The sequence below is a fragment of the Phodopus roborovskii genome, unplaced genomic scaffold (assembly GCF_943737965.1).
Source record: "Phodopus roborovskii unplaced genomic scaffold, PHOROB, whole genome shotgun sequence".
NCBI classification, from domain to species: domain Eukaryota; kingdom Metazoa; phylum Chordata; class Mammalia; order Rodentia; family Cricetidae; genus Phodopus; species Phodopus roborovskii.
Window position 1 is genome coordinate 30,244,399 of NW_026126434.1, and position 20,748 is coordinate 30,265,146.

At 52.9% G+C, this 20,748-nt stretch overlaps 2 protein-coding genes across 3 annotated transcripts; both read right to left on the reverse strand.

Moving 5' to 3' along the window:
- Window positions 1–4,264: 4,264 nt before the first annotated feature.
- On the reverse strand, window positions 4,265–14,020 carry Vars2 (valyl-tRNA synthetase 2, mitochondrial). Its single transcript, XM_051187376.1, has 29 exons — window positions 13,800–14,020; window positions 13,619–13,700; window positions 13,400–13,500; window positions 12,896–13,017; window positions 12,733–12,799; window positions 12,538–12,635; window positions 11,725–11,806; window positions 11,472–11,591; window positions 11,071–11,182; window positions 10,607–10,695; window positions 10,220–10,310; window positions 9,921–10,048; window positions 9,725–9,828; window positions 9,455–9,536; window positions 8,819–8,895; window positions 8,671–8,746; window positions 8,406–8,511; window positions 8,203–8,273; window positions 7,978–8,103; window positions 7,793–7,897; window positions 7,636–7,704; window positions 7,460–7,538; window positions 7,242–7,369; window positions 7,004–7,156; window positions 6,156–6,362; window positions 5,112–5,223; window positions 4,865–5,040; window positions 4,623–4,745; window positions 4,265–4,535 (listed from the first exon to the last, which is right to left on the reverse strand). The coding sequence occupies exons 1-29, from the start codon at window positions 13,998–14,000 to the stop codon at window positions 4,440–4,442; spliced, it is 3,183 nt and encodes a 1,060-aa protein (XP_051043333.1). The 5' UTR covers window positions 14,001–14,020; the 3' UTR covers window positions 4,265–4,439.
- Window positions 14,021–14,403: 383 nt separating this feature from the next.
- Gtf2h4 (general transcription factor IIH subunit 4) lies at window positions 14,404–19,536 on the reverse strand. 2 transcript variants are annotated; one of them, XM_051187377.1, is made up of 14 exons: window positions 19,423–19,536; window positions 18,480–18,622; window positions 18,123–18,227; window positions 17,385–17,516; window positions 17,100–17,196; window positions 16,927–17,015; window positions 16,654–16,765; window positions 16,436–16,504; window positions 16,184–16,267; window positions 15,861–15,993; window positions 15,556–15,686; window positions 15,341–15,388; window positions 15,119–15,197; window positions 14,404–14,690 (listed from the first exon to the last, which is right to left on the reverse strand). In XM_051187377.1, exons 2-14 carry the CDS (start codon window positions 18,617–18,619, stop codon window positions 14,518–14,520), a joined length of 1,392 nt encoding a protein of 463 aa, XP_051043334.1. In that variant the 5' UTR covers window positions 18,620–18,622; window positions 19,423–19,536; the 3' UTR covers window positions 14,404–14,517. The 2 variants fall into 2 exon arrangements, with proteins under 2 accessions (XP_051043334.1, XP_051043335.1); XM_051187378.1 differs by having other exon boundaries at window positions 14,541–14,690; window positions 15,556–15,645.
- Window positions 19,537–20,748: the final 1,212 nt, after the last annotated feature.

Sequence of the window (20,748 nt, forward strand, 5' to 3'; positions counted from 1 at the left end):
GGTCCAGGGTCCTGGGTGGCCTGCACAGCTGGTCAGGGTGGAAAGCAGGGTAGAGGGAGCTGAGAGGGGAGTGAGGCATGCAGCTGAGAAGCAGCCAGCAAGCCCCAGTGCTGGAGGAGGAAGCCTTAGAGGAGTGTGTGACACCTGACATGTGGACCTGGGGTCACAGGTGTCCTAGAAAGGTGGCTCCTCTCCAAGCTCCTATTTACCCACAAGATGGGGATGGTGGCAATGCCTGTATGCTAGGACTCCTCTGAGAGCACTGTGGGTAAACTGCGGAGGGACGGTCCACACACAGAGCCTGTGATGCTGTAGGTGGCACATTTGGGACAGACAGATGCCAGTGGAAGAACCCAGCCTTAACAGTTCAAATCCTCTTGGGGATCCAGAGTCCTCTTCCTGACTCCCTCCCTCAAGATTATTTGAGCTGAGCTTATCGGTACACACCTTTCATCCCAGCACTCAGGAGGGAGAGGCAGGCAGATCTCTGAGTTCAAATCCATCCTGGTCTACAGAGTGAGTTCCAGGACAGCCAGGACTACATAATGGAACTCGGTCTCAAAAAAAATAAAACAAAACAAACAAACAAACAAACAAAACCCAAGATAAATTAAATTACCTTGGCTTCTCACTACTAACTCTTGTAGCCTAGACCTGACTGACCCCTTGGGAGTGTTAAGATGACTGCTACTGTCCTTCCCAGTCCCTGTCCATGCCACCATCACCCCATATAAGAGCTAATTCCTGTGGAGGCGCAAGATACTCCAGAGAAAACATCTCTGAAGATGAGGAAGTGTAGAAGAAAAGGAGGTAGGAGAAGAAATGTTGCCTCCTTTCCCCTTGACCTGGAACATGTAGCATCGAGGACCCCAGTGCTCTGCGACTTGCCCTTGCACTAGCAAAGAGGTGGCCCCCATGGAGTCAGGGTTGTGAGACCAGCTGGAGGCTCCTAGAACTCAGGACCTGAGGTCATCAGGGTGCCATTCCAGATCCTTTTCCTAGAGCAATGGAGATAATGCCTTGGGGTTCACCATAGCTGTGAGGGGGAGCTGGAGGGATAAAAGCAGACAGGGAAAATGAAAGCACTTTTACTGAGATGAGGGCTTCGTGTGTTTTTCGAGACAGGATTTCTCTGTATAACAGCCGGGGCTGTCCTGTAACTCACTCTGTAGACCAGGCTGGCCTTGAACTCACAGAGATCTGCCTGCCTCTGCCTCCCAAGTGCTGGGATTAAAGGTGGGTCCACCATTACTCAGTGGGATGTTGGGGAGTGGGTGGGTGGGGGGCTTCTTGTTCCCAGAAGATATTTCAAGAAGAAATGGCATAAAGCATAGGGGCGGGGTTTCTAAATAGGGCCAATAGGTGAAAGGGGGCGGACCCAGGGACCCTATATAAGACCCAAGCCAGAATCTTGTTTCCTGATTCTGCTGCCTAGTCTTCCTCTTTCTCCGATACTCAGCTCTCCGGGCGACACACTCAGCAGCCTCCCTCCATGTGGCCAGCAGCACCCCATTACATTTTATAGGGCATTTTGTCCAGGATTTGAGAAGACTTCAATTCAAGGTAGGATATACTTGACTGAAAAGCACCGGGACTCGGAAGTAGCACACTCATCTAGCACTCCAAGGGCCCCTTCCGAGCAAGGGGACACCCTGACCGAGACTGACTGATGGGAGCCCTAGTCTACCTCCATCTGGAGTAAGGAGTCAGCGACTTTGAGCTCTGTGGCTAGTCTGAGATCTCTCTCTCTTGAGAACCAGGGTGGTGGGTTAAGCAAACCACTCCTAAGCGGAGATGGAACAAACCGGACCCCAAAGCGGGAGGAAGGGTTGGAGAGGCCAGACTCTCCACTCAACACACCTGAGAAAGGGCCATGGGGCAGGTCCTTTGTTTCCTCACCTGCCTGGCTCTCAGGCCCTTGAGCTCAGGTGGGCTGTGTGGAGGCAGGGAAGACTTGCTCAACTTATTATCTGCACGTGCTTGCATTCGTGCGCCTGCGCCTCTCAAGAGGCTTCAGCTGGAGTTATAGGCAATTGTGAGCCACCGGACGTGGGTGCTGGGAATGAAATTTGGGTTCTCCGAAGAGCTGAGCTATCTCATTGGCCCGCCTCTACTGCTTCCTAAGCAGTTGTCGCTTAGGGAAATTCAAAGTTTTCGGAGAGAAAAAATGATGGGCAAACTTGCTTTAAATTGGAAGTGCCTGAAATTCAAGCCGAGGCAGCGACAGGTGAGTGGTTCCACGTGGGAGTAGGAAGGTTTTGCTGGATGCTGGTATCCCGAGGTGCTTTTGCTGTTAGAACCCACATGGCTACTGCTGAGGTAATGAGACAAGTGACCTCTTCACCCCATACCCTATCCTCTAAACCAGGATCTCCCCACTCCAGGCCCCACCCCCATCGCTGCTCTCCTTGGCCTTGCTGAAGACACTGAGCTTCAAGGGTCTGAAAGCTTATGGGAGAGTGGGGAGAGGGATGGGGGAGTGGGGAAGGAAACAGGATCAGGCTGTAGGGCTGTGGGTGGGGCTCAAGGATTGAAGGCTTGCACAAGGCCAGGGTTCTATCCCCAGCACTGAGTCAGATTCTGGCCAAGCTGCTGGCAGTAACTGCTGAGCCCAGCCTGCTGGGGGAGGCTGGGGTAGAGGGTGCCACTGGATCTTCACACTGGCTCTTTCCACCCCGCATCTCCAAGCTTAGTTTTTTATATTTCTCTAGCTCACAGCTACATGTGGTAAATAACTCACCCCAAGTGCTGAGCTTGCTTACAGATTATAAACTTGAGGGAAAAAGAAAGTTAAATGAAATGTTTAGTTGTTTTGAGTGATGGAGTTTATATAGGAGAGATGACTCATTAATCTGAACAAGCTCCCCCTTTCTCTTTTGGTCCTGTGAGAAAGGTACCCATACCAGGTCTGTAAGACCCCAAGATGCTCTGCAGCGGGAGACACGGTCTGGAAGACGTTCCAGCGTCTCTAGTCTAGGTGGTCCTCATTGGCAGAGCATATTGTAGACTGCCCTTACCAGGTCTATCTGATCGTGGGTCTAAGAAAGGGACACCTGGTATTTTCTGTGCTCAGATCTGACCTCAATATAAGCTGGAGGATTTTTTTTTTTTTTTTTTTTTTTTTTTAACGGCCTCTAGTAGATCCTGACATGGATGATAGTGAGATGAGCGGGTTCCATGCTGGCAAAGTCTGAAAAGCCGTTGCAGATTTGCTAAGCACTTCAGTTTCTGCTAGGGGTTGTAAATGAAGGAGGCACTTTCAGGGAAGCCCCCAGGAGCAACAGGGGCACAGTTAGTGTAGCAGGGACCGCTCATTTCTGCACCACCACTGCCCAATGCCATGGACTCTTCTGTCTTTGGGACTGGGACCACTTTCCCTCCCAGTTGGGTAACTGCCCCTCCAGGCAGTTTGAGGCCTCAAGGATCCACTCAGTGGTTTACTGCTTTCTGCCTTGAACCCTTGGCCTCATGAGGAACAGCCAGTTTCCTGATATGTGGGCAGAGTGGCTAGCTTGTGCTCTGGTCTTGATGCTGTCCTGGCATGCCTGAAAGCTTGCTGGCAGGTGTTTCAGTGGCACTAGTGTCGGGTGTGGAGCTTGAGTAACCAAAAAGGCTTCCAGCCTGTGTATCTGGGGACCAAGCAGGAGATGGGCAGCAGAGGTAACCCTGGGACCGGGTAGGCTTGCCAGCTATGGCTGATGATGGGATAGTTGTCTGACTCGAGGTTTCATAGGACTGGCAAAGAACCAATAGACATTCTCCTTTGCTGGAGCAGTGTAAATTTTAGCTGGAAACCCGGTTTCTGATGAACACCTCCCTGCCTCCCTCTGCAGCTAGCTTGGCTATGATACTGTATTCAACACGATGCATGTGGGAAGTGTTAAATATCCTTGAGGAAAGGGCTTCTGTTTCGGAGGAAGTCCAGCCCTTCAAAGAGCCCCCACAATGTGCACGTCTGTGGCAACCTGCTTTGTAACTGGCCCCATGCAACAGCCACTAACTGTAGTTTGACAGAGCTCTTCCAGCTGAGGCAGCTGGCTACAGCACAGCCCCACCACACCCCTCTGCTCTCTGGACCTCCTCTGGGTCTCCCTTTGTGTGCCCCATCTAGGCATTTCTCTGAGGAACTTTTTTCCCAGCATTCACTTGGCTATTCTTGCGCCTCCCAGAAATCTTTGCTTAACTCCATCTAAGATTCACTGTGACCCATTTAATATTCCAGCACAGGGTGATGAAGAATCACACACAGGTATGTGGGGGGTTGTATCCACTTTATCTCCATCTACTCATTCTTGCATCACAGGGACTTCCGGTTTGTTTCCTTTTACAAAATGAAGGTGGACAGTGTCACCTCTGAAGCCCCATTGTAGCAACAGAAGGCAGATCTGTTCTCAAAAACCGGTCTGAGAAGGGATGCTGGCATGGATGTTGAGGAGAGCTCAGAGTTCCCTGGTGCTGGGAGCCTCTTCTAGCAGTTGCTGGAGGTGGGAGGCTGCCTGGTCCAGCTTTGAGAGTTCCAGGCGGAGGGCGGAAAGCTGGACAAGGAGAAGGGTTGGTTAGGGTGGGTGAGCTGGCCTCCCTTACCCATGTCCCACCAGGAATTCAGGCTTCCTCAGCCTTACCCTCTGCTGTCTCTCTGCAGCCCCCTCTGATGCAGTCTGGTTCAAGAGGCCATCAAGCTGTTTTTGTAACTTCTGCCTTCGGGCAGCTAGCCGAGGTAGCTGGCTCTGGGGGTCCACCAGGCCCTGCATAGCAAGTGAGAAGTCTGAGTCACCCCACAGCCTGCTCAGCCTCCCACTCTGAAGCCCTTCCCTTCCACACCCCACCTCCCACCCCTGAAATCCTTTCAATGGCCTCTGGTCACCTGCAGCTCCATGTAGATCTTAATGGTGTTATCCAGTGGGGCCAGGGCCCAGCCTGAGGGAGCTGCTGCCCCTGGGGGCAGAAACCCTACAGCCCTACAGTGGCTCAGGGTGCCCAGGGGCTCCAGGAAGGGCTGGAGTAGGTCCTGGTCTTCTGGGTCTGAGCTCTGGAGCAGCACTAGTGGAGGCAGGGACAATGAATCAGGGTCAGTGTGGGAATCAGCTCCCACCACTGCTGCCCAGCCTCACCTTGGGGTCGGGCTTTTGTGATCTGGTATGTGGCTCGGAGGGCGCGTAGTGCCTGTACAACCTCTTGGACTCTGGAGAAACAGCGCTCCAGCTCAGGCTGGCGCCAGGACTCCTGGTGAAGAAACCCAGAGTCAACAAGGAAGCTCCTGGGAAACAGCACTGGTGCTACTGATGTACCCTCATCAGCAAGCATAATACTCCGCCTCTGGGAGCAGAGCAACATGTGAGGGCACCATCCAGGGATCTGCAGGACCAGTGGCTGATGCTTGTACTCGCTCTGAAGTTACCAACCAATCCCAACCAGGCTAGAAATCTAAATGCTACCAAAATGCAAATCCCAGTGAGTGTCAGATCTAAATCTAGAACAATTTTACTTTGAATATTTTGCAAGCATGCATTATGTGTAAGCACATACATGCCTGCTGAATCCCCTGGAACTGGGGTTACAACTGTGAGCCACCAATGTGGGTGCTGGGAATCGAACCCAGGTCTTCTGCAAGAACAAATGCTCTTTAACTACTGAGCCAGCTCTCTAACCCCAGACATTTTTTTTTTTTTTTTTTTTTTTTTTGAGACAGGATCTCTATGTAGTCCTGGAATTTGTTATGTGTACCAGGCTAGCCTCAAACTCTCAAAATCCTCCTGTGTGTATCACCACACCCAGCTCGAACATTAATTCTTGAGGCTGAAAACAGCAATTACAGCAATTTAATGAGATAATAATAATAAAAAAAAAAAAAAACCAGGGCTGGGCATGGTGGCACATGCTCTTAATCCCAGCATTTGGGAGATAGGGGGGGGTCTACATAATAAGGTCCAGGACAGTCAGGGGCTACACAGAGAGACGCTGTCTCAAAAGAAGAAGAAGAAGAAAAAAAAAAAAAAAAAAAAAAAAAAAAAAAAAAAGGAGCTGGGCAATGCTTGCCAGGCAAGCACAGCAACCTGAGTTGGAAACCCATATAAAAAACCTCAGGGCTAAGTGACAGTGGTCCCACAACCTGCAGCCATCACAAGTCTGTCCCTGTATCCCTGCCCATGACTCACCAGGCTGTGGGCACTGGGGTAAGGAGCCACACAGATGCTGGGGACAAGGGCGCCACCTTGCCTGGGGGGCAGCCTTTGCCAAAGTTCTTCTGCCAGGAAGGGCATCACTGGGGCGAGGAGGCGCAGACCAACATCAGCACAGGAGAACAGGACCTGAGGGGGTCCTGGGGGGCAGGGTTCCTTTGCCAACACTGGCTTCACCGCTTCCTAAGGAGGGAGCTAACAGGTAGAACATCACACCACATCCTGCCTCTCCATCATTGCTGTGCTGGAGGAGACCAGTTCCTGGGACAGCTATCCCTGAATGTGCATGTGAACAGGGCCCCGTGCAGTGATCCCCAGAGAGAGGGGAGAGGAAGTAGCAGTTTAGGAAAAAAGTGTGTGCTTATCAGAAACTGGTTTTTCCTGCAGTGCTGGGAATAGAACCCAGAGCCTTGAGCCCTAGGTAAGTCTATAATGCACAATGTCCTCTGCCCTGGAACAAGGCTGAGAAATAGTAAAGGAAACCAGCCCATAGCTGCCACTACATGTCCTAAAAGGTCACTGAGTGGGGAACTGAGGTGGACAAGCATGCTGAAGGACTCATGGGACAGTGCTTAAAGACCCTGGTCTGGAACCCCAACACATTGTCCTCCTAGGATGTAGCTGCCCACATTCTAAATGTAGCAGCTAGAGTGACTGAAGCAACTTTCTAGATTCTTCCAGCCTTCTTTCTCTCTAGGATAGGCAGGCAAGAGCTCTGGGCTACACTACAGAGCCCAGGCCAGTGATGGAGTATCGTGCATTCCCTGACAACTGGACGTACCCATGGAGCTCTGGAAACTGCTAGGCTACGCCCTACCACTTACCAGGTAGACATCGCAGAGGTTGTGGAGCCAGAAATGATACAGGGTGTGGGTGACTAGCGAAAGCTCCCGGCTGAGGAAGCCCCTCTCACACTCCTGGGCTGCGAAGGCCAAGCGGCTCAGAATCCAGGCATCCATGGGGGAGGAGGGAGACACCTGTACGCAGGTGGACATGAGGACCTGGAAGGCTGGAGCCCTTTCCCTGCCACCTCTCAAGGCTTGCTGTCCTCCCTCCTCCCACCTTCTCTGCTGGCTGGGGTACAAAGTTCTCCCCCAGGGCACGGAGAATAAAGCGCAGGGCATTCCAGAGCTTGTTGCAGAAATGGCGGTAGTTCAGGACCTCAGAGACAGACAGGTGCAGGTCGCCCCCTGGAGGGAAAGAACAAGGAGTCTCCTTACCCCCAGCCAGCAGGGCTGTCCACAGGGGTGCCCTCTTCCATGCCATCCACTGAGGCTCACCCAGGATTCCATGGGAGCACAGTGCAAATCTCAGGGCATCTGTCCCACACTCGGGGATTCCGTAAGGGAAGTCCTTTTTCTGCAACCAAAGGAAGACAGGTGTGGCCCGGGCCTTCAAGGCTGCAGAGGAAGCTGGCAGCCAAGTTAGAGGCCTGGACAAAGGCCACAGGTCTCACCTGTGCTGCGGCTGCAATGGCTAGCTCTCCCAGGTCTAAGTTGCCATCTTTCAGCTTGGCCTGGAGCACCTGGGGATGAGTGACAAACAAGGTCAGGGCCACTCTCCCCATGACTTCCGACCTCTTCATCCCTTGAGCTAAAAGCCTTTGTTCTTACCTGCAGCTCCTGCCCACTGATGATATCCCGAGGGTCTAGCACATTCCCCAGGGACTTGCTCATCTTCCGGCCCTGCCTGTCCCGAACCATGGGATGCAGAAGCACCTGGAGACATGGTGAGGGGTCAGCAGCAGGGCTTAGGAACAAGGAGGGAGAACAGGCATGGGGGCACTAGAGGACATTACCTTGCTGAAGGGGAGCTGCCCTGTGAGCTGGGTCCCCAGCATAACCATGCGGCCCACCCAGAACATCAGGAGGTCACTACCGGTTTCCAGAAGTGAAAGGGGGTAGAAATGAGCGAGGTCTGGCGTCTAGGACAAGATGAGCAGTAAGGTCCAAGCCTGCCTTAGCCGGGCTCTGTGCACCTGTGTGCTGCCCACCTCCATGCTCTCCCTTTTAACCCACCTCACCTCTTGGGGCCAACCCAGGGCAGAAAAAGGGAAAAGAGCCGAAGAGAACCAAGTGTCCAGGACATCAGGGTCTGGGAGACAAAACAGGCAATGGGGACAGCTAGAACCTTGGGCTCCAGCTGCTAGTCCTCCCCAAGAAGGGCTCACCGTCTGCTCCATTCCCAGCGCCTCTCAGATCTGGCCAGCCTCTGCGGTGCACTCACCCCTCTCCAGGGTCAGCTCTGCTGCTGGTCTCCCGGTCAGTTTTGCTGCTACTGCTCGGGCCTCAGCCTCTGATCGTCCAACCACCCAGCATTCCTTCCTGTCACCCTGGAAAAAAGGAAGGGCTTAGTATGACAGGCTCCTCTAGAGGATGGGGGGGGGGTGGGTGAGGGGACTGTCACAGGTTAAGTAAGCCACCTTCCCAGGCACTGAACTCCCCGCTGCCTGACTAAGGTTTCCTTCCCCACCCAGTTGTTTCTCACTGACCTCTGCCTTCTCTCCAACCACCAGGTAGGCCGGAATCTGATGGCCCCACCACAGCTGCCGGGAGACACACCAGTCCCTGTCAAAGCGGATGCCAGTTGACACCTCCATGTGACCAGTGGCCCTCCCCAACTTTGAGAGCCCCTCTTACCCAATGTGGGTAAACCAGTGCTGCCATGTCTTCCGATGGAAGGGGGGCCAGAGCTCCAGAGCCCCTGACTCCACAGCCTGGAAATAAAGGTGGCCCACGCCTTTAATCCCAGTCATAGGCAGGTAACCTCTGAGTTTGAAGTTAGTGTGGTCTACACAGCCAAGTTCCAGCCAGCCAGAACTGCACAGTGAAGCCCTTACTCAAAACTACGAAAGGTGGCTTAGCAGGCAAAGAGCTTGCTCAGAGCATGACAGCCTGAGATGAACTATCTGGATACCACAACACACACAATTAAATAATTTAAAAATTTTAAGCTTTCATGCTCATGGATGATGCATATGCCAAAAATGTAGAGGTCTTAGTTGTCCCCTCCACCGTGTGTGTGTAGGGGGGTGGGTGGCTGGGGGACTGAGCTCCTGTGGCCAAGCTGCCAGAGCTTTTGTCTATAAAGCTATCTCAACAAAAATTCTCAGAAAGGACCCTGACTGCAGTCCAAGAGATTGTAGGCTAGCACATGCCAGCCCTCTCGGGTCACCCACCTCTATCGCCACCACACTCTTTAACAGGTTCCCGGCCTATGCTTGACAGTCTCAGGCACTTCCCCTCCTCCCACACCCCGTCTCTCCCTCCCCTTACCTTGGCAGCTTGGTCCCCCATTTCCTGGCAGCGGACAAACCACTGGCTCTTCAGCAGGTACTCCACCACATCCCCAGAGCGGCTGCAAGGGTAGCAGGGTTAGGCCCCGTGTGCTAAGCAATAGCTGGGAACAAAAATCTCACAGGAGCCTGGCCTGGTGGCACCCTCAGAACCCTAACTCTTGAGAGGCTGGGTTATAGCATCAAGCCCATCCTGCTGTCACTCTTACTAATCATGCCCCAGTGGAGGACTAAAATGGTGCTACTCTACCTGCAGATGGGGAGCACCATAGGGTGCTCCTGCAGGCCACGAAACAGGCCTCGTTCCCTCAGTGTGCACATAATCTTTTCCCGGGCCAAAAATCGGTGAAGACCCTGGGGAGAAGTGACAAGATCAGAGGCCTCAGACAAGATGAGGCAGGGCAGAGGGTGTCTTCAGGAGATGGGGTGACCAAGGCTGGCCCCACCTGCAGCCAGTCTCCGCAGAGGGCCGTCATGGTTCCATCCTCTGCAATGACACTTAGTGGGGTCAAGCCATGCCGGGCCCCCATCTCGGCATCTGCTGGACTGTGAGCTGGAGTCACCTTCACTGCTCCTGGGGGTAAACAGCCGCTGTGAGACCAGCCCTGATTTTGGTCTTGGGTTTCGAGAAGCACATATATCCCCCACCTCAGCCCCTCCTGCCATGACACATTCCCACCAGCAGCTCTCATGGTTTTCCCGTTCTGTTCCCTCCCTTCTTCCTGAACCCTCGACTTCCACACACCTGTGCCCACATGTGGCTCAACGGCGGTGTCTGTGATGAGGGGGAGAAGCTGCTCCGTCAAAGGGTGACGAAGCTGCCGTCCATGTAAATGCTAAAGGGAAAGGTGAGCAGTCAGGAAGAGGGGCGAGTACGGGGCAGCGGGTCTGGACCGTGAGAACCCAGAGCAGGACGGTGGAAGGCAGAAGCAGACAGTCCCTGACAGCGCCTCCACTGCTAGGGTGGCTGCTGCAAGAAACACAGGAGCCCATGAGTCTGGAAACACAGATGGGCAGCAGCTGCACTTGGTCTAGAGCCACCTGGGAGCAGAGAGGAGGGGGTCTCAGAAGAAGGGGCCAATGGTGACTAGAAAGGCTGCAGTGTGGGGTGCAGGCACACTCTGTCACTCACTGTGTATCGTGTGTCGTCTGGGTGGACGGCCACAGCCACATCTCCGGGCAGCGTCTCGGGCCTGGTGGTTCCCACCACGATCTCCGCACCTGGAGACAAACGTTCATGCACTGAGGTCGGCTGACATCGACCTCCTCCCACACAGGTGAGGCAGTTGGAGATGGGAGCAGACAGGGTCCAGCTGGCTAAATGGGACACTCAGAAACTACACTTTAGAACTCATCTTCCTTTGCACTGTTTTACCTAGACACAGGGGCCTCATGTAGCCCTGGATGACTTGGAATCTGCTATGCAGACCTGGTGAGCCTTAAACTTGGAATCTTCCCACCTCTGCCTCCCAAATGCTGTGATGCACCATCATTAGCTTAGAGCTAATCTTTCACCTCTTAATGCGACTCTCACAGAATCACACTAAGTTCCCAAAAAAGAGGGCCATGTGCGTTTTATTTCAGGACTACACTCACCAGGCTCACCATCTACAGGGAAGGCAACAGAAACAAGGAGCCCAAAAGACACAGGGGTTGGGCAGCTGGGCAGCTGGAGCACCGTGCGGCCAGGCAGGGGCCGGCTCTCCACCTGGAAGGTTGAGGATGCAGGTGAGAGAGCAGCCTCTCTGTAGGGCTCAAATGTGAGAGTCCACCTCAACCCCATCCCCATTCAGAGGGCTGGCTGGGGAGCCATCTTCTGTAGTAAAGTTACAGAGCTCAGATGCCACGGCAGCTCGCTATGCTGTGATTCTTTACAATGTCCCTATGAGGCATCATGCCACCATCTGATGACAGCAGTGGCCAGAGCTTGAGAAACTCACACACTGCCGGTGCCAAGGACCTGACTCTGTCAGCCCGCCTTTCTCCCTCTTCCTCACCTCAATGTCTGAGATGGCTGATCTCAAAGTACATGACCAGTTGACAAGCTGACTGCTCCGGTACAGCAACCCCGAATTGTAAAGTCGCACAAAAGCTTCTGTGACAGCTGCTGAGGAGCCCTAGAATGACCTGAGTGTCCACACTGCAGTCCCCCCTCAGCCGAACCCAGGGATTCCCAAGTTCCTCTCCCAACACATTCCACACTGCGACGCCCTCCCCACAGAATCCACGGGGACTATAACATGAACTCACAGCATCCATGGTGAAACACTCTCGATCCCAGTCTAAAGAGGCACCCAGAGCGCACAGCTGTTCATAGATCTCCCCTCCTTTCCTGTACCAGAGGTTCCTGTCAGTAAACATGACCAGAGCACCTCCCACACACCTACCAAGGATGCTCACCAATGCCAGATACCAGAAGAAATAAAGTGCAATGGCAGTGACCCAGCAGAGACTGGAAGCTGATGGGAACAGAACCACACACCCAGGGTGGGGCTTCCCCAGCTTTAAAACACACATAAAGGTCTCTGCAGGAGTGTCTAAACTTTTGGCGTCTCTGAGCCACACAGTGGTGTGCAAGCTGTGGCCCCAGGTTATAAGAACATGCATACATACATGTACACACACACACACACACACACACACACCCCTAAGCTGCAGCCCATGGGTTGTGAGCGCATATATACATTTATTTTTCGTAAAACTGTAACATGACATAGCTATGATGGGATGTGTGAGGCCCATGGGCCATGGGTTGTGCATGCCTGGCTGCAGCAGCCACTTTGTAAAAAATGTAAGAAAGTGGGAGAGACAAAAGCACATGACAACAGCTGTGGAAGGAGAAGGGCCAGGCGCATGACACTACACATACAAAGTGTGTACATCCTGACATAAACATAGCACACGCGCGTGCACACACACACACGACTCGGACACCCTGTCCATCCAATGCTCAGAATTCCAAAGCTTCTGCTCTGAGGCATTTAGGAACAACTGAATGCTACCGGTCAGGAGTGGTGGCAAGCAAAGATCCAGCCAGTCATGCAAGTGGCCCCACCATCTTACTCATGTTTCCACTGCCACACGGCCTTAAGGAAGTCTTCCCGGCTCAGTTGGTGTCTCCTCACTCCCTGCTCCTTCCACAGCTGCTTCTCCACCACAGCCTGAAGCGGGATCAAGTGCAAACGAAAAGTTAGTCAAGATGCTTAGGATAAAGACAGCTCCGTCAACCAAGGAAAGGAAATGGGACAAAAGGCCCACCTGTGTAGCAATTCCTGCGTGATCTGAGCCAGGGATCCACAGCACGCGATCCCCACGCATCCGGTGCCTGAGGTGCAAACACAGTAAGGGACCCCTGAGTTCACTTCCTCTCACTCACTCCAACCTCCCCTTCAGGACCCGCAGCAGCCCCACTGCCTCTTACCAGCGCACAAGTGCATCCTCTATCGCCACTGTCAGTGCATGGCCGATGTGCAGGGAGCCAGTGACATTGGGAGGTGGGATACACATGGAGAAGGTCTCCCCCGTAGCATGGGACAGCCGTGCCTAGACGAAATGAGGAAGTCAGAGGCACAAGACAGGACTGCTGCTACCTGAGGAGGAACAGCGCCCTCTGGTGACCTCGGGGCAAAAGGAACTTCAAGGAGGCCAGGTGTAGTGAATACCTTTTTTAATCCTAGGAGGCAGAGGCAGGTGGATCTCAGTGAGTTTGAGGCCAACCTGTTCTACATAGAGACCCTGTCTCAAAGAACCAAATGATGATGATGATGATTATAGAATTTCCAAGAATATCCAACGTGGGGAAAGCAAAAAGAAGCCAGGGGCCAAAAGAATGTTCGGCTGTGTAGCTGGCCTGTGCCCACCAGGTTTGTAGGCTGCTGTTCATCTGTCCTGGCAACCTCATAGGCCCGGTCCGCCCGGCACTCACCTGATACTCTGGCTTGAAGAAGCCCTCTCGCACCCACCACTGGTACCAGGCCGCCTCAACATATCGGGGGCTGTAAGCAGGAGGCAGGGACCCAGAAACATCTGTACAAACACAAGAGAAACCCACTACTGAACTGCATTTTGGCAGACTAAAGAGCAATTAAAAAAACAAAAACAAAACAACAAAAAAAAAAAAAACAAGTATCCTACAGCAGTTTACCTTTCTTTTCACCTGGCTCGGTGGGGGTTTCATACAACACTACTTCCTTGTGACTCCAGGCCTTAGTGGGCACTGCAGGTGACTGTGGGAGAAAATGGGGGTGCACCAGTCATCTGGATCCCCGCACCAGTGTCCTTCGGCCCCTTCCCAAGGCTTGGAGACCCAAGGACTGACCCCTGACCTTGCTCGTCTCAGCTAGCCCAGCCTCCAGGGCCGCCTGCTTCTCCCGCAGGCGCTTCTGTTTGGCTTCACGGTTCCTCCGAGTGAGGGGCGAGCTTTGGAGCTCTGGCTGTGTACAAAGTGACTGGGGCTTGGGGGGCCCCCGGGCGGGCCTCAGCACCCAAAGCGGCGGCCGGAAAGAGGCCAGAGGTAAGTGAGGCATTGTGAAGAAGTCAAGGTCTGCTCGCTAAGAGGACGTGGGGTGCAGGAGGTCACACTCCGTCACTCCCACCAGCTGGACCCTCTCGCTCTATGTCCTTCCGCCCAGGCGCGGAGCGCATGGTATCAACAGCGTTCTGGAGTCGCTGAGCCCAGGGCTCCAGCCACCGTCACCCTGCGCTAACGCGGACACGCGGAAGACAAGGCCCGGGTTCGGGAACCAGGGAACCCCCTGGTCTCCACCATGCGCCTCTCCGGACCGCCGCAGCGGAGTTTGCGAGCAGGAACGCCGCCGGCTGTGCGCACGCGCACGAGGGCGGGGCCACGCCGGCGCGTGCGTAGGAGACACTGGCTACCAGGGTACCACGGCCTTGGATGGGAAAACGCGGGCAGGTGTCTGGAGCCGCTTAGCTTTTTACATTAATTTTATTAAACAAGAAGTGTCCCGGTGTGTAAACAAAATACATCTGAGTTGGGAAGCTGCCCGCTCGCTCGTCCGCCTGGGCCCGGACCCGGCTGGCTCAGGAGCTGTGCTTCTGCCGCTTCCAAAAGCGCTTGACATCGCTGTGCCCAGCCGGCGTCACCACCATCAGCCGCTTGGCCGAGTTCTCGAACACGAGCACGCCCAGCTCCCGCGCGTGGGCCAGCAACAGTTCAAAGTCCACTTGCGAAAGGAACTGGTTATACAGGACACCTGGGGGGGGGGGGCGGGTGGGACAGGCAGGAGGTGAGGGGCTGCAGTGGCCTCGGCTCCTCTGGCCAGCATCCCGGCAGGGACAGCAGGCCAGTCTTAAGAGCAAATTCTCTAAGGCACCCAGACATTCGAAACGACAACAGAATACAACAAGAAAAAATGTGCAAACCTACCCGGGGAAGATGACTTAATTACCCTGCCTCCTACCCTCACCTAGCTAGCTTAATACAACCGCACTGATTCGGGACATATTTCCTGCTACCGATATATCAAAATAATGGGCCAGCTTTTCTCTCCCTCTCTGGGAGTGAGGGTGGAAGGCAGGAGTAAGAAACGCACAAGACACTTTTCATTCATCACAGCCAAGTTGCTGGCTTTACCTCTTTAGCCAATGACCAAGATTAAGATGGTCAACAGAAGCCACTCACCTTCAGTGAAACGAAGTCTGTCCCTTTCCAGCTCCCATAGCCGAATCTGGTCTGTAATGGTGGGAGGCAGCACCGGAGTCTGAGGGGGGAGAGGGGGAGGGGCTATAGGACCCAGGGCAAGTGCCCAAAGCAGTCTCTGTGTTAGCTGCCCCATTACCACCCATTCTCTCTTTGCTAGGTGCCCAGGCTGCCAGCTTCCAGCATCCTGGTACCCATCCATACCTGTTTGAGCATCACAGGATGGGCCCTTGTCCTTAGGAAATGGATGATCTAGGAAGACACAAGGATGCAGAAAGCCATCCAGGCAGTCGCCAAATGCTGCTGAGACAGCATCTCCTGCATTTGCCTAGCCAGGGGACCCTGGCAGACCTGAGACTATGTTCCTGTGGTGGCAGTACCTTGTCCCATCTCCCGACCTCCACTCCATGTAGGGATACCTGCTGGGCTGTGATGCCGCTGGCGATGGCCTGCTGCACACTCTCCCGGGTCACTTGGGCCACCACCATGTTGGGGAACCGGTAGAGCATCTCAGAGAAAAGAGCGATGAGAGCAATCTGCAGCTCCGACTCTGGTCGGGGGGGGGAGCGGTGAGGAGGCGGCTACCTGTTCCTGCCTCCCTCTAGCCCGGACCTCAGGTGTTAGGAGAGATACCAGAGAGCTCCTAAACCACACACATGGCCGTAACTGCATTTCCTCCGTGCCCCACTCCACTCCCTCCCTATCCACCTCCCTCCAGCCTCACCAGTATAGGCATACAGTCGGTAATTGGTCTCGACGACAATGAAGCCTGGCTGATGCACGGTGCCCCCAGCCCCGGAGACACCAGATGAGAGATTGATGGCCAGGCGTGTGGGGTAGTAACGCCGGGACTTCCTCTGGAAGGACACGGGGAAATAGGGTCCTCTTTCAGGTCACGGCCCTAACAGCTTCCTCTTAGACCAGTGCCAAACCACCAAACTTTAACTTCCCCCCTCCAAATGATCCAAGTATTAAGTTCTGGCAAGGGCTTTTTGCTACACCCCAACACCCCACTCTCCTCAAAGCCAGGTGGCTGGGTGTGCGTACCTTTCTCTGGAAAACAAGCCCGAACTCACGCAGGTGTTGCAGGAAGTTCAACAAAGAATCACTCATACCCTCTACGGAGTAGTCCTGGGGGAGAGATGGCAGCCGGGGACTGTGACACATGCCCCCACTCACCACCCAGCCCCTGCACTCCCTCCCCCCTTCTCTTGCTTCTCAGGTAGCTCTGTGGTCATTCTTACCATTCTACTTCTCCATACCTCTCTTTATCTCCCTGTCCTCCAGCCCCCTACTTACCTTGCCCAGAGTAGAGAAACTGAGCTGGAAGAGGAAGGAGAGAATCTCCACTAGGTCCATTCCCCGACTCTGAGGAGAAAGGGGCAGAGCAAAAGGAGAGATGAAAAAGGAAATGAGGCAGTGACAGGCAGAGCGAGTTAAGAAGCAGAGTCTGAGATGGTTGTTACTCAGTGGAACCTGAAAAGATTGGGCACACCATCCTAGGCCCTGACTCCTACCTGGGCTGTCTGCAGATACTGCAGCATGAAGTACCAGAGCTGGGCTGATGTGTCCAGTAGCAGGAACTGGAAGCCAGCAGAAGTGATACAAGGTGGCTCTCCAGGTTCAGCACTAGAAACAGAGAGGCAATGGGAGCAACATGCAAAGGGCTACCCATGTCCAGTTACACCAACTCAAACTTCTTTTCCCACCCAACTCTTTTTACTCCCTCCTAATCCCAGGCACCCCAGAGACTGCCGAGCAGGGAACGGCTGTGCTCTGCACCCCCTCACCTTTTCATGAGCCCAGCCTGGCTGAGGAGCTGAGCCAGGTCCTGGCTGACAGCTGCACTGGGGGAGCCCACCATGAAGTGCAGGACCACCTGCAGACGAAAGCATCAGACTGGGATCTCAAGGGCTACAGAGGATGGGGGCACAGCAGAGCCACACAGGGGCCTGATCCTCACCTCCCAGCGCTCCTCGGCATACTTGTCAAGTGAGGGGACGTCCCTGGCGTGCTTGTCTGGTCCCAGCTGACTTGTGTCATCTGACCAGGCCTTGCCCCTGTGGCCAGAATAGGCAAGAGTAAGGAGCCCTGTCTGTTTCCTGCTTCCCCATGGGCCATGGGAAGGGAACATTTTCTACACCCTACACCCACACCTGGTCCTGTGGAATTTTGAAGAAGCTTCTCTCACATCACTGTAATCAGCAGTTCCCCTGGCCTAGCTCAGGAAGAGAGGGAAACGACATACCCACCCAGAAGGGCAATTCGGAGGTTCTGGCGGAAGATGGGGTTGAGGATGAGGCCCTGGAGTCCACCGGGGAGCAGCTGGGTATGCCAAATTCGGAGGCCACTGAGCAGCCCTGTGCTTTCCTCCTGAGCCCTGGACAGGAGTTGAGGGGCATGCCATGAGCAGAAAGGAGATCTGCAGGGGGCTCCACTTCTACATTTTCTAAACTGGTGGTCCTTGGAACAGTATCCCAGAGTGAAGCTGTCTTTTCTTACCTCAGATGCCTATACTACAATGCTAAGTGGAGCCTAGTTTTTGTTTTTATTATTGTTTGTTTCTCTGTTTTGTTTTCTAAGTCAATTCACTTTTTTCTTTCTTTTCTTTTTTTTTTCTTTTTGTTTCAAAAGGATCCCATGAAGTTGGGGACAGCCTCAAGCTTACTACATAGCCCTTGAATTTCTGATCTTCCTATCTCTACCTCCCAACTTCCGGGACTGCTTTTTTCTTTTCTTTTGTCTTTTTTATTTTTTTTAAGTTGGCATACAACTAACTAGTTAGTTACAGATGTCACAACTCTGCAAAAGGGGAGACACTGTAAGTGAACTTTGGAAGGGGTTCCCTGTGTATCACAGAGCCTGTTGTTTGGTCCTGAGATCCTGTGTGTGTCCTGGACGTTCAGTCTGAGAATGCAACCACCGGGCAGCCGGCACCTGTACTCAGCACAGGCTGTACTCAGAACCTGCTGTACTCAGGACTCACTTGCTGAACTCTTTCTTCACCCACAGGGCCACCGCAGCCTGCGGCAGAGGCTGCTCCAGAAAAAGCATCCGCATCACCCAATTCTTAGCCAAAGAAGGGAGCTCCCTGTAAGGTTCAGAGGCCAAATGTTACCAGAAACTGCCTCATGCCTGCATCTCTGCCCTTGTTTGCCTCCAAAACTTCTCACCCCCATATCCCACCTCGTTACCAGTCCCACTACCCTCAGACACTTTGGAGTAACCTCTAACAGGCTGGTAGTCACACTAAGCTAAGCCTCTCCCCATGAACAGCTAATTCCAGTCCACAGACCCTGTTACATTCCCCAGACCATGGCCCTTGCTTTGAAAGTCTCCTCACCTGAAGACAGCCAGACAAGTGGCTGGGTGCCCATACAATCGGTCCAGCACCCCAGGGCTCAGGCCTCCTAGGAACTCCTGTAGATTCCTGCATTGTAGGTGCGCTCTGTTCAGCCCACCCCTTGCAGGGGTGATCTCCATCACCTGAGAGGCACACATGTCAGAGGCACTCCCCCATAGTCCAGGCCAGTGTCACTCTGACTCCAGATCTAACAGGTCCACTCTAACCCGTCATTTCTATACTTTCCTCTCTGGTGCCACTCAGCACTTATTTCTCCCAAACCCCTCATATTCCTGTTTCTTCATCAAGCCCCTCAGGGTCACCTCGAACTTGCTATAAAGCCAAGGATGGCTTTGAACACCCGATCCTTCTGCCTCCACCTCCCAAGTGCTGAGAGTACAGGAATGTAGCATAGTTGGCTTTTCATCCAACATCTCCCCTAAAATTCAATCTTCCCTCAGTCTCCAACTGGTGAAATTATTATTATTATTATTATTATTATTATTATTTTAATGTATGGTCCAGAGAATCAAATCCAGATCCTCATTGAGTGTGGACAAGTGACAAAAATATTTATTGTTCCATACTTGCAAAATTGTTGTGCATATTAACGATGCCTCAAATTCATCTAAGCGGTGACAAAGAGGCTTATATGAACCCAGCCTTCTCTCTCCTCCACCCTCCTGGTCAGATCACTCTACCATCTCCAAATCCGTCAGGTCCTTAGCTCTCACCTGGACACACCGGTATAAACTACCTCCATGCTCACCAACCTAAATCCCTTTCTATCCCTTTCCCTCCAAGCCAGCCTCAGCCTTCTCACTGAGACCCACGCCGTCCGAACCCCTCACTTCCCCCTGCCTTTCCTTTCACGCCACCTCTCATTCAACTCTCTCCCTTAGCCCTCTCATATCCCCTCACCACTCGTATCTCCCTCGCGTACCCCGGGTCAGGAGGCGTCGCTTAATCAGAGCCAATGTCTCTCATTGGCTTCTGGAAATGAAGGATGAGAAAAAACGGTGGGAGAACCACGAAGTCTTTCACAGACAGGAACAAGCCAAAAAATGGGGAAGGGAGCACAGGCTAAGTAAGAAGATTAAAGGGGATGAGAATAGGCGGTGCACTCGCCTGCCGCTTGGCATGGTGGGAATTGTAGTCGTCTCCTTGCTTACATTGGAGCACCGTGAGGAAGGTTTGACTACAATTCCCGAAAGGCACCGCAAGAAGACCAACCCAGAGAAGCTCCCTTTTCATTGGATTCCCTAAGAACACTCTAAGACAGATAATTTGGTTCCGCATCTTTCTTTTCCTAGCAACTAAAGCGACTTCTCTGTTCCTCCAGGAGGAGGCACCCAATCTGGAGGAGCTCCCAAGGCCTCCTATTGGCCCGCTGAGGCAGATCATGGGTGGTGTATTAGATTTAGAGATCTCAAACTTGATGCTAGCCATGAAACTGAGATAATGCACAGCGCAGAGCATTTTCACGAGGCGAGGATTAACACAATCCAGTTCGCCCTTATTTGGCAACTAAACGCTCAGTCTTAATCTCTTCCTCCACTGCCTTTCCAACTCTCCCAAGTAGTTATAAGACTCCATTACAAATTTTAACAGAAAACTGCTGTTTACTCTGATTTATGAATTTACTGGAGAGAAAGGCAAAACAAGAAGACATCAACTAAGATCAACTATAGTTTCTCCAATTCTTATGCGGCAAATTCTGGTTTTTGTTTGTTTGCTTTTGGTTTCCTGTGTCTTCCTGGATGTCCTGGAACATGTTCATAGACCAGATCTCTGGCCTTCAACTCAGAGATCTGCCTGCCTCTGCCTCTCAAGTGCTGGGATTAAAGGCGTGCCCACCACTGCCCATTTTAAATTTTGTTATCCTTACATCACAGAATACTAAACCCAACAAGAATAAGAAATCTGAGCTGGGAGGTGTTGGCACATGTTGTTAGTTCCAGCACTTGGGAGGCAGACACAGGTGGATGGATCTCTGTAAGTTGGATGCCAGCCTTGTCTACAAAGTTAGTTCTAGTTAGTACAAGCTCCAAAGCTACAGAAAAACAGGCTGTCCTACCTAGAGAGTTGCAAGACAGCCATAAAGAGAACCTGTCTCAAGAAACAAACAAACAAGGCAAGCTGTAAACTCCTGATCATACTACCTCCATTTCTGGACTGCTGATATTACATGGCAAGCATTGTCACCCCAGCTTCTACAAACAATTTTAATATGGTTATTCTTTGACCCAGAAAAGCCACCATTAGAATT